At 36.7% G+C, this 13,641-nt stretch overlaps 1 protein-coding gene across 2 annotated transcripts in view; it reads right to left on the bottom strand.

Annotated features, from left to right (window-relative positions):
- Positions 1 to 13,641, bottom strand: part of MYOM1 (myomesin 1) — a 138,431-nt gene that overhangs the window by 63,372 nt on the left and 61,418 nt on the right. For both annotated transcript variants that reach the window (XM_054583405.1, XM_054583406.1), the window contains exons 13-16: positions 12,217 to 12,273; positions 9,738 to 9,862; positions 1,447 to 1,630; positions 894 to 1,068 (exon numbers count right to left, since the gene is read on the bottom strand). In XM_054583405.1, coding sequence (XP_054439380.1) covers positions 894 to 1,068; positions 1,447 to 1,630; positions 9,738 to 9,862; positions 12,217 to 12,273 — 541 coding nt within the window. The remainder of the gene's footprint in view (positions 1 to 893; positions 1,069 to 1,446; positions 1,631 to 9,737; positions 9,863 to 12,216; positions 12,274 to 13,641) is intronic.

Genomic DNA, 13,641 nt, shown 5'->3' with positions numbered 1-13,641 from the left:
TCAGTGTTCCAGACACTAAGCTAGGTATTGTGGATACAATGATGAATAAAATATGGTGCCCATCCTGGAGAAGCTCCCATCTTTTTGTGGAAAGGCAGACTTTGCCTACCCTCCATGATTGTTTCTAAATAATTCCAGGAAAATTCTGGGAACTCAGTAATGTTCCATAAAAGAACAAACTCGTCCTGTGGGGGTCCTTGGACTTAAGTGGTCAAAGAAGGAGCTGCCTAACATGCCTTTCTGATGGTTTTGAGGGTAGAATTCTCCTCTACGAGTGGTCCTACATAAAAGGAGGCTCAGATTTTGGGTGCAGGCCAGAATTAATCATCAACTTGCAAGGCTGGTTGATAAAATATTTGAAAGCAAGAAAAACAACCCTCCTCATATTAGAAACAAAGAAGTGGCAAAATATTCTGAATGTCCTTGATTTGGTGTTATTTAAGTCTCTATAGTGTAACCATGCTGATATATTCAGAGTTGGTAAAATGATACTTTTTTCTGTTCATTTAAAATGCCTGGGTAATTTATGTTAGCTATAGTCTATTAGATCCTTCAAATCTAGCATCACATTGAGTATGAGAGATCAGAACAGAGGGAAAAGAACCAGAAAAGAGCTATAAAATGAACACATCATAGTTGGCACTAAGTATTTCTAAGTGTGTAATATAACAAGTAAGCCTTTTTAAAAAATGTATTGCAGTAGATATGTTCAATTTTAAATTGATTTGGGTATTTAAAGTACAATTTTTTTTTTAAAAAATCTCCCTCCATTGGATGTTTGTATTGTTATATGGGTCCATAGCAGTTTTTCCTCTTTGTAGCCTCTGTGGCTTGAGAGTGAGAGATTCCTCCTGCTCCCCCAACCTCCCATCACACACACAAGGTGCAGTTACCGCGAGCCCTTCACTGGGTTGTTGTTGCAGGGTTCCCATTTGCCAGAGCCAACGACGCTAGACTCTATGTAGTAACCAACCAGCTCTTGAGCATCTTTGGATTCCTCCCATGTAACTACCACTGATGTGTCTGTATTTCTGCTTGGAATGATGTTGCCTGGGGCCTTGGGGATATCTGAGAAAAGAGGAAAGTGGTGTTCAACTCAGGGTGATTTTAGAAAATTTGTTCTTAACACATATGCACACGCACATAAATTTTATACAAGTAATCATATCAAACATACAATTTTATAAAAAATAAAATTTTTATTTTATATTTGTTAAAACTAATAAATATAATAGATTGGGAGAATAATGATAAACTAAAATACTCGGGGAACACATCAACCCATTCTGGAAGAAAATACATTAGCAATACTGTTAAAACGCCTGGTTTACTTGCATAGCTTGATAATTCATAATAATAAATTTTTAAATTTATTCTTGCTTTGGAATTTTCTCTTGTATTGAAATTCAGTAAGTTTACAGTTGTTGAACCAAACTCTACACTTACCAAGTTTGTCCCCGACCACAGTCACTTCCGTTGCCTCTGATGGCTCGCCAACTCCTGCTGAATTAGAACAGCGGACCCGGAAACGGTAGGATTTCCCCTCAGCCAAGTCAAACAAAGCAAAACGGGGAGACTTCACGGGGAGTTCTGTGTTCACCCGCTGCCAGTTTTCTGTTTCTACGTCACACTGCCGCCAAACAGTGAAATCCAGGAATTAAACCACAGGAATAAATGGGAATCCTAGGCAGACCATCTCACAGTATAACTTATCTGTCAACAAACTATGTCCTGTTATTCGAGTTAGGCTGAGGCTGTGGGGAATTTGGAGGATTTGAAAGATTTGAAGTCCACAGCATTAGGTAAATTAAATAGGGCTTTGCATTTTTTGACAAATATGCTACTTTAATACCTCATTAATTTCTATTGTTAATTAAACATTATTGATCTACTTACAAAGTTTCTTCATTTAGAAAATAGTTTGGGATCAGATACTTTCCTAATTATTAGGGTAGGTAATTAAGTTTAATATGCTATGTTAGAGACTTAATTTTCATTACACTATTATAAACTGTATTACTTTAATTGACTGTTATTTAATTACTCAACATCATTCAAGTCTGTGCTCAAATATCACCTCCTCAGAAAGGCTTTGATCACCATCTCCCTATCACCAATCCAGCCAAGCGTGTGGTTCCATTCTCATTACTCTCTATCCCTTGCCCTGGCTTATTTTTCTTCAAAACACTTATTATATTTGAAATTAAATTATTTATTTGTCATCTTCTTCATTGGAAAGTAAATTTCAAGGAAATAAATTCAGGAAGCTGTCTTGCTCACTGAGATACTCCAGAGCCCAGAATTGTATTTGGCACATAGTACATAATCAACCATTGTTTTTTCTTGAATGAATAAATTTTTCTGAATTCTAAATGAATGAATAAAGTTAGTGAAAGATAAAGATATCCTTTTTTTTTTTACAGGTTTAAAAATCATTTATTAGGTGGTATTTGAAATAACAGGTATGCATAAGATTGTTTTTTTTTTGTTTTTTTAATTTAATTTTAATTTATTTTTTCAAATACATTTGTCTCTGCCTACCCCTCACCACTTTCCCTTGCCCCCTCCCTCCCTCCCTCCCTCAGCTCTTCCCCTTTGGTTTTGTCCATGAGTCCTTGCTATATGTTCCTTGACTTTCCCCTTCCCTTCCTTTTCCCCGCTCCCCCTCCCTCCTTCCCTCTTGTCTCTGTTAATTTCTTTTCCTTTCAGTGTTGCTGGTCTTATTTTTCTTGAATCTTTGTATTGTTGGTTAGGTTCCACTTATAGGTGAGATCATATGGTATTTGTCTTTTGCCCCCTGGCTTATTTCGCTTAGCATAATGCTCTCCAGTTCCATCCATGCTGTCGTAAAGTTTAGTAGTTCTTTTTTTCTTTCTGCTGCATAGTATTCCATTGTGTATATGTACCATAACTTTTTGATCCAGTCATCTACTGATGGGCATTTAGGTTGCTTCCAACACTTGGCTATTGTCAATTGTGCTGCTATGAACATTGGGGTGCAAGATAAAGATATTCTTTACTCTTGCCCATGTTTTGGAGTAAATAACAGGAAAAATCAATGTAAAGAGATACTATTCTTGGAATTAAAATGCTCTAGAGTGACTTTGCAGTGCTCGAACGAAGGATATGGTGTATATTTGAGCTTTGGTAGAGAATGTAGTGAGAAAACTATCAACAATCTTCAGTATTCCTTTTCCCTTCCTCTTCTAACTTTTAATCCTGCCCAGGACCAGTAGAAGCAATTTTGCTATAGAACTTTTTAGCAGTTTTAAGAGGCTTTTCCAGAAATCCAAACCTTGAGATACACTGATCAGCTGTCCAAGGTGATCCATTTTGGGGACTATAAATTTACTCCCACATCACTCAGCATAATCTTCTTTGACTTGAAATGAGAGGCAACATGTGGTGGAAAGCACCCAGAGGCATTGATTCTGGTCCTAGCTTTAATAACAAGCTATGTGACCTTGAGAAAGTCATACAAGGGCTCTTGGTCTCAGTTTTATCATCTGCAAAATGAGCAAATTTGACAAGGTAACCTCTAAAATCCTTGCAGTGCCCTTCATAATAATGTCATTTGTGTTGGATGGTAGGGAGGATAAATCCCCCCTAAACAGCTGGTCTGCTGACTATTGACGGATAAAATTCTCCCAGACTTTTAATCCTTTAGTTTATGGCTTTAATTCATTTTGACGTATTCTTCCCTGGGGAACACATAAGCAGTTATCAGTCATACTTTCAAAACAAAAATGATATCTGCCTTTCACTGTGCTAAGAACTTTGTTTGCCATTATAATTCTTCAATCCTCTAAACTTGAGAGCACACTATGCTCTCAAACAGGTGTTATGGAGGTAGTATTGTGTGGTTATCAAAGTTTACCAGAGAAGAATACTTAGGCTTTGGAAGGTTTAAAAGCAACAATGTTTAATAGGTGGATCTATATCAACCTGAGTCAGACTACTGGGTTCAAATATTAGCTTTGCCTCTTTCTGTGTGAAATTGGGAAAATTATCTACCCCATGAATGCTTCTATTTCCTCATCTACAAAATAGGCATGATGAAAATCAAAGTATTTCCCACTCAGGGTCACTATAAGAATTATGTGTGTTGACAGGTGTACAATGCTTAGAACAATGCCTGGTCCTGGGGAACATTCTTGCTGGTAGAAACAGAGCTATCAAGTGATGCTGTCTGTTAGGGACCACTTTGTGTATCGGGAACTGTAGCCCCACAAAAGAATACATTATATTTACTGAAATTTGTTCTGCTTTGCAAATAAGGAAAAATGAGTGTTTAGTCTCAAAACAGGGGAGAAGATTCCTGAGCACCTGAACCTTGGCTTAACGACAATCTGGCATCTGTATGTCTCATAGACCCTAACCTAAGGCTGATCTGTGTTCCTTTTGTTGTTATCTATAGCCCTCTGAAGTAAATTGATAAGCTTTGCATGCATGTATGCTGTATATTTCTACACATATCGTTCTCAATAAGAGCCACTTCAAGAGAAGGGCTCGGGGTATTCTCTACTAGAGGGAATTGCCGCCCCCTTTTCCTGGCAGACTAAGAGTGTCTGGAATGATTTATTTCCTCATCTGTGGTGGCTGGGGGGACTCTGAAGGACAGAGTACCCCCTCAGCTGTCTTTGTCTCTGATATGACCAGAATTTTTCAGGGGAATGAGAAGGAGAGCTCAAGACATAAGACAGCTGAGGAAAAGACCACAGTAGAAGGAGGCTGGGAGTGCTGGAGGCTGATTCATCCAATTCCCTTGTTGATAAATCCCTCAGTTTCAACCACATCATGGCTTATGGACACCGTGTTACTGACTGTAAGCCTGAACCCATGACAGGCAAGTGCTTTATCTGCATGCAAATCCCAGGTAGAAAGTTCCCTGAAGAAGTGCAAGCATGATGATAACCCAAGAGGCAGCACTGCCATGGGCGTGAACATTCTGGAGATGGAAACTTGCCACAGAACAAGAGCACGTGAATATTTCCCTTTCAAAGGTGAATGTATCATAAGCAGTTCATCAGAAATAATTTGAGACTCAGCTCCGAACGGTTTCAGTAGTTCTGTGAATGTGCCGCAGGTCTCTGGACATGTTCTGCTTCACCAACACTGTAACACCCTTGATATTTTGAATGTGCCGCCTGTGCCTGCACAAGCCTCAGGACACACAGTTCACTTAATGTTGGTGATAGGTTCTTGGAAACTAACTTTAAGTGAAAGGATGTATAATAAAACCAATTTTATTATAAGCTAATTGATATAAACAGGAGTTAACAATTCTATGGCATATTTCTGGTCACAAAACCTACCAAATTTCTAAATAAAGACCCAAACACATCTAATATTAAGCACCAAGATAAATGTACATTCAAGAATGATTAATAAAAGCAAGTAAGAGAATTATTTTCCAGCTTGCTTATTCCAGTTCGGGGTTGTGGGTGACCCGAGCTTATCCTAGCAGCTTAAGACACAAGGCGGGAACCCACCCTGGACAGGACAACCTCCCATCACAGGGCCACTCACGCAGCCACACTCACTCAAGATTGGGGCACTGTAGACACACCAGTTCATCTCACATGAATCTCTGGGATGTGGAAGGAACTGGAGTATATGGGGAACACGCACATAGAAATGGGGAGAATGTACAACCTCCACAGAGACAGTGTCTGAGGCCAGGAATCAATTTCCTCCCCTCATTAGTTATAATAATGAGATGATGTTGAAAGAAACTTATTTGAGGACCTGCTGTACTCAAAAATGTCCCTTTCTGTTCCATACTAATAGGTGTGCTGATAGAAGAATATTTAAATTTTTAACCACAGACTTATATTTGTTTAGATCTAGGGAAGTTACAGACTTTTGTGGAGAAATTAGAGTTTACATGACCAGAGGAAACGTTTAACAGAAGCCAAAGTTGACTCATCTGAAGAAAATGCCTCAGTACTAGGTTGTTACTAGGTCATTATTGGGGGAAAGGTGGTAATTACTGTCACAGTGCTTATTCAGAACTCTCTTCCTGTGGAGTGTTTCAAAAAGATTCAGTCAGGGTGTCTATTAAACACAACAGGAAATGAACATTCATTATTTTATTCTTGTCTTCCATTAAAAAAATAAAGAAAAAATTTTAATTGAGACTAATACTCAATTAAGTTATATTTTATTTGAGGTTAATATGTAGAAGATATAAAATTAATAAAATAAAACATGATAATATTAATGTGATAAAATCAGACTGTCTTGGAAGATACACATATTGCATGTTGAAGAGATGATCCATTTATTGTTACCATCTTGCTAGGGATAAGGAGGAAGAGAAGCATCCTCCTCACTAAGTGTTTTTATTAAAGAAACGTAATTAATAAAGCAAAACCACAGACTGTAGCATTTTAAGCTCCAGTATAATTTTCTCAAGAGCCACTGATATGAAATAATTAAAAAGCCATAAAGATAGTTGCATATTATTTTTATATTTTTACCTAATTTTCATATACTTACATATCTGTATCTATCCTCTTATAATAATTGTCAGGACAAGTAACCTAACTGGAATTCTAAAACTGAGTGATCAGAATAGCATTAAGATAAAAGACAGTGGCTCTTAGGAAAATTAATTGAATTCCACAATATTTTTGCAAAAAAGAGATCTTTTCTATGATTTTCCTATGAAAGTAAATTGTAACATAAATAATACCTTATCAGGCTATTGCACAATTTTATAAAATTTTCTCTCAAAGACAAATACTGTATAGTCTCACTTACATGTGGAATCTAAAAACAAGCAAACAAACAAACAAACAAACAAAAAACCCCTTATACCACCTCTTTCCCCCGCCAAAAAAAAACTGAACTCAGTGATACAGGAAACAGTTTTGTGGTTGTCAGAGGGTAGGTGGGGATGGTTGGAAGGTTGAACAAAATGGGTGAAGGGAGTCAAAAACTATAAATTTCCAGTTATAAAAAACAAGTCAGATAATGTAGAGCCTGGTGACTATAGTTAATAGCACTATATTGTAAAACTAAATGAAATATACCAAAAAGTACAAACACTTTTTTCATTGATTATTCTAAAAAAATGGTGCAGAGCTGCCAATAAAAGTGTAAATATTCTTATACATAAGATAAATAAGCTCATTTTTGTTTCTCTTTTCACTTACATCCTAATCAAAACTAATTTATTTTTAACCTTATTTTAAGATTAATTTATTCTATTTACTCATTTATTTTTATTGAATGAATTTGACTTGTATATTGTTTAAGTTTAAGGTGTATAGCATGTTACTTTGATGCATTTGTATATTGTAATATGGTTGCTAATGTAGCAATATTTATCACATTACATAATTATAGTACAATACTATTGTCTATGTGATAGGGGAACTCAAGAGTTAAAGACGTGAGCCTTAGTTGACCTGCTGAAGTGATTAATGCATGTGGGAAACTGTTATTCCAGGAACTGGAATGCATGGCCACAGAGACTCCAGGAGGTCCACAACCAATTCAACCTTTGCGCCCCACAGGGTTGGAGCACAAAGCCAAGGAGGCAGTATCTGAGCCTCTGTGTTCCAGGTGGTGCAGATAAAGAATTTTTGATCAACAGATAAAGAAGGACTAGGAAAATTGCCACTGGACTGCAACTCTTATCCAATTAATTTTTTTCCAAACCCCTTACCTACCCTACTATCCAATTAACCTTTTTCCTAAACCCTTTACTTACCTTTTCTTCTTATAAAAAGGTTGGCTTGAGCCCTGGCTGGTGTGGCTCAGTGGATTGAGTGCCATCCTGTGAATCAAAGCATCGCCAATTTGATTCACAGTCAGGGCACATGCCTGGTTTGCAGGCCAGATCCCCAGTAGGGGGCATGTAAGAGGCAACCACACATTGATGTTTCTCTCCCTCTCTTGTCCCTACTTTCCCCTCTCTCTAAAAATAAATAAAATCTTTTTAAAAAAAGAAAGAAAGAAAAGGTTGGCTTGAAATGAAAAGTTAAAATGGTTTTTAAGGATACATAATCCCCGCTCCCTCCCACCATCTTCTCAGATTGCCGGCATCTGAGTAAAGTGCCCACAAAGACTCAATCCTTATTTCTACTTATTGTTTCTGGTAGTGACAAGTAGCATGAATGCTGACTTTTCTGGTTTCATATGTTCATTGTAGTATACATTAGATCTCTGTGGCTTACTGACTACTCGTTACAAGTTTTTATCTTTAAATGTATCACTCTTATGCCTCCTTCCCATCACCTGGTAACCACCACATTACTCTCTGTTTTTAACAGTTTACTCTTTTAGAGTACACATATAAATGATATCATACAGAACTTATACTTATCTGTCTGACCTATATCCCTTACAATAATGTGCTCAAGAGCCATCCATGTTGTTGCGTATGGGAAAAAAATCCTCCTTCCCCATGGCTTAATAATATTTCATTGTGTATATGAACCACTATTGTTTTTATCCATTCATCCATTGATGGGCATTTGGGTTGTGTCCATACTTTGGCTATTGTAAATAATGCTGCGATAAACATGGGAGTGTATATATCTTATCAAAATCCACTTTTGTTTTGTTTTTTTCATCTCCCTCTTCCTCCCACCCCCATGCCATGTATTTTTTGAAAACATTGAGTCACCTCCAGTATTATTTGTGAAGTCAGTGCCCTTATGTCTAGGATTTACATTTAAAAATTGCTAGTATCTGATTTCTTTGCCTGAGGCTTTCTTTAAATTCTGTTTTCATTTCCTCTGGGTATATACCCAGAAGTGGAATTGCTAGATATATGGTAGATACATTTTTAAATTTTTGAGGGACCTCCTTACTGTTTTCCTTAGTGGTTAGACCAATTTACATTCCCACCAACAATATATAAGGGTTAAACCTCATTTTAGGGAAATTCTCTTTAAATACTCTTAGTAGCAATTATCCTGCCAGCCAAGGACTTCCTCCACTCCTAGGCCCTGTACCTTGTCTGGAAGGCTCTCCTATGTGTCTGCACTTGCAGCTGGGGCAGTTCCCCAAATAATGTCCTGTACAGGTACTGGCTCTTCCCATTTTCTGGGCATAAATACTTACTTTAACTCCCCTCAAATATCAATATATGATAGATTCACATACAGTTCTCATGATTCCTCTCATTTTAGGCCTTCGTTGTATACTGCCCTCTATAACATAATTAGAATATACTTGTAAGATATTTGAGAGAAAGAACTAGGCAATATCTTACGTTGTTCTTTAATCCCTGACCCCATCCTTCGACCTGAACTTAGGGTAGTGCTAACCAAGCGTGTGGCAGCATGTGAGGACTTTCTGTCTTCAGCTCTCTCAGCCATTAGAAAGCAGTTTAACTTCTGCTCCACTCAGCCATCTACCCTCACTGATGTTCATTCCCTGCTGCAGCAGGACAAGTGTTATAGAGAAGAAAAGCCATTACTAGAGCAAGGAAGGCAGAGAGGTTTCCAGAAAACAGTGTCATACAGGACCTGTTTTCAGGAACATCTCTCTTCATAAGGAAATCATGATTTGGGGTGTGGGCATATCTTAGACGCCTATGGGGTCCATAAATCCCCTGAACTTTCTGGCAAAGTTCTGTATATGTACATTTTTCTGTGAAGATTGTACACGGTTTAAAAGGTTTTAAAGAGTTCAGGACACAATGAAAATTTAATGTCTGCTCTTTAAAAGAAATCTTCAGAAAGTGGTATGAGGGAATAATGTTGATCCCAGAGTCTTACCTTTTCCACAAAGTACACAATGCCCTCGTGGCCACGCTGCCCAGGGGGCTTCCAGCTCAGCACCACATAACTCTGGGTGGCCTCAGTGACAGAGAGGTCTGTGGGAGGTCCAGGAACAATACCCTCTGAAAAACAACAAGAAAAAGTGAGGAGCACACACTCTGGGAAGCCCAGGATACTCAGAGTCACAAATGGTTCCCTATTCTTGGAGGGCCACTGCTCTATAGTGTAAAGAAGTACCTTGTCTCTAAAATTCTTCCTAAAACAATCATTCATTCATTCAAAGCCACCATTTTACTTACTTCGCTTGATTATTTAAATTTCTTTATTACTCCTGAAAAACAGTGGCAGTGACACAACTCATCTTTTACATCTTTTCAAAAAGGAGTAGAATCATAGTTTTTGAATACAACTAATTGATTGATTTAAATTTTTACATTTTTAAAAATTACAGTTGACATGCAATATTATGTTAGTTTCAGGTGTACAGCATAGTGCTTAGACACATATATCTTATGGGGTGATCCCCTGATAAGTTTAGTAACCACCTCACACAATACATGGTTATTATAATATAGGATGGGGCAAAAGTAGGTTTACAGTTTTAAGTACCAGAAAGGCAGAGTTTATCCTTGTCCTTGTATTAGTATTTATTAATTACTTTATTTTTTTTATATAAACAACTGTAAAAATACTTTTGCCCCACCCTGTGTATTTGACCATATTCCCTGTGTTATTCTGTACATCCCCATGACTATTCTGTAACTGCCAATTTGTACTTCTTAATCCCCTCACCTTTTTACCAGCATCCCAACCCTCCTTCCATCTGGCAACCATCAGTTTGTTCTTTGTATCTATGAGTTTGTTTCTGTTTTGTTTGTTAATTTATTTTACTTTTTAGATTCCACATATAAGTAAAATATATAATATTTGTTTTTCTTTTAGCATAATACCTCCTAGGTCCATCCATGTTGTCCCAAATGGTAAGATTACCGGATTGTATAAAAAGCAAGATCCAACTATATGCTGCTTCCAAGAAACATAATTTAAATATAAACATACATAGGTTAAAATTAAAAGAATGAAAATCATATGTCATGCTAAAACAGTCAAAAGAAATCTGGATAGGTTATGTTAATACCAAAGTAGATTTCCAAGAAAAAAAACCACATTACTATGGATAAAAGGAGTCACTTTATAACAATAAAGTGGTCAGTCCATAAAAGAATATAACAATAAAAATGTTTATGCATTAATAACAAGACATCAAAATACATGAAGGAAATCCATGCAGAACCACAGGAAAAAACTGATAAATACATCATTTAGTTGGTGATTTCATCACTATCAATAATTGATAGAACAAGTAGACAGAAAATCATTAAGGGTATAAAAGACTAAATTGAAATCCCAGCAGGTTTTTGCAGAAATTTATAAGCTGGCTTTAAATTTTACATGAAGATGTAAAGAGTTAGAATAGCCAAAATAACTTTGTGTGTGTGTGGTAGGGGAGGGGTAGATTAGAGTATTTATACTATCTGATTTCAAACTATGAAGCTTAAAAAAAAAAACACTTAGAAAAGCTACATAAAAGAGAAAATAAAATTTACCAATAGAGACTGCAGGAATAGATCCACAAATATGCAACCAATTTCTTCATTATTAGGGAAATGCAAATTAAAACCACTATGTACCCACTACAAAATACCACTATAGTTACAGCACTATACACTGCTACAATGACTGAAATTAAAAACACTGACCAAGTACCAGTGACAATGTAGAGCAACTGGGGAACTCCCACAGAAAGACTACTGATGAAAATATAAAATGGTACAACTATTTTGGAAAATAATTGGCAGCTCCTTTAAAATTAAATATAAACCTACTGCATGACCTATCCATTCGACTCATAGGTATTTATCCAAGAGAAATGAAAACATATGTCCCCATAAACACTTCATAAGGATTTTTATAGAAATTTTGAATGATGAATGGACAAATTGAAATGAATTGATACATGAATCAAAATGGACAACACTCAAAATAATTATTCTGAGTGAAGGAAACCAGACAAAAACGAGTATGATTCCATTTATCTAAAATTGTGGACAATGTGAATTATAGTGACAGAAAGCAGGTCAGCGATGGCCTGGAGATTACAAAGGGATCCGAGGAAATTTTAAGGGAGATGGATATTTTCATTATGTTGATCATGGTGATGGTTTCATAGGTGAACACACCTGTAAAATTTATTAAACTGTATATTTTACAGACATGCAGTTTACTGTATGTCAAATATACCTTAATAAAGATTTTTAGGAAAAGTGATTCTCTCACAGTATGTTACTTTATGATCTCTAACTACTTCAGAATGTTCTTTCCAAAACATCTTAATATGCACTGTACCATTGACAATAAAAACTAACTTAGATAACAAAACATTGGCAATAGAATCTGAGGAAAACATAGCTTTTACCTCCAGGTTCCTCTTCAGTGACAATGATCTGTCCAGTCCAGGGTGCTGAAGGGCGACCTGAACAAAGATAAATATAAAAATCACAGACATTCACAAATGCAGTTTCAATCACACTGATAAACTGGCCAGATTAGTCACAAATGGGTTTGTTACTTAGTTGACTTATGTATTTTGCTAAAGAACCTTACTGAGGATGTATATGGTATTGTGTCTTTGGAGAATTCCCTTCGAAGTAGAGAATAAACAATCTGCTGGAGCCTAGAACGTGCCTGACTGAGGTGACATTTCTAGAAATGTACTTACATAAGTGAGGTAAATAACTTGTGTTCATTCACTGTTCCACATGGATCCCCTGAAACATATAGGCTCTCTTGTCCCTTCTGAAGGGAGAGCATGTATTTGGGAGAAACCTTTCTGGAACAATTGTAAGCCCAGTAGTTATTTATCCGTCATAATGAAGACGAAAGAGGACAGGGGCACCGAACCGTCAGTAAAGCTCAGTGAAAGCAATTTCTTTCCATTACATTTGAAACTGTTAATTACAAAGAAAACCAGTTTAAATCCTGAGAAGGGAAAATGGATGAGACAGGCAGTATAAACTTAAAAAGGAAATTCATTTCTGTGATCCTACAGACATCAGAAATAGAGACTGATTCAACTCCCGCTTTAAGCAAGGGGCTTTTCACCAGACTTTGTGAAAAAAACAGAAAGGTAATAAACAATATAACTTATTTTAAATTCCAACAAATCTCATTTTCATTGGAATTTATAGAAGAGGAATAAATGAATGTATGAGATGGAATTAGAAAAGAGAGATGGAAGTCAGACGTTTGGTGCAAAGTGACTGGATAGCTATCAAACGGTGTGACTAGGAAAAGTCTCCAGAGAAAAAGTAGCTTAATTACTTAAATTTTTATGATGCCACTACATATATTTAAGGTAAAAGATAACACTGCAAATATGGCATAGACCAGTAGTCCTCATCTAGGGTGAGTTTGCCTGCCCCCCAGGGACATTTGGTAATGTCTGGAGACAATTTTGATTGTCACGAGGTGGGGAAGCGGTGCTGTTGGCCTCTAGGGAGCAGAGGCCAGGGATGCAGCTAACATCCTATGATGCACAGGATAGCCCTCATCAATAGAATTATCTGACCTAAAATGTCAACAGGGCCAAGGTTAAGAAATCTGGTATAGAGTAAAATGTTAATTTCCAACAATCTTTTAATGTCATTTTATGGTCTCTTTTATTGAGGGTGCCATACGGTTTCCCATGAAACTAATGCAGAGCATAATTCATGTACCATGGTTTTGACATTGATACTCAGAGACTAAATATATGAAATGATTATTTTTGACTATTTATATGGAAACTCAAGTATAGATCATATATCATGTTGTAAATGTGTTTTTCCTTTGATATAAAGAA

This window comes from Pteronotus mesoamericanus, unplaced genomic scaffold (genome assembly GCF_021234165.1).
Source record: "Pteronotus mesoamericanus isolate MK-2021 breed Mesoamerican mustached bat unplaced genomic scaffold, CSHL_Meso_final contig_74, whole genome shotgun sequence".
NCBI classification, from domain to species: domain Eukaryota; kingdom Metazoa; phylum Chordata; class Mammalia; order Chiroptera; family Mormoopidae; genus Pteronotus; species Pteronotus mesoamericanus.
This window is presented reverse-complemented; position numbering and strand designations above follow the sequence as displayed.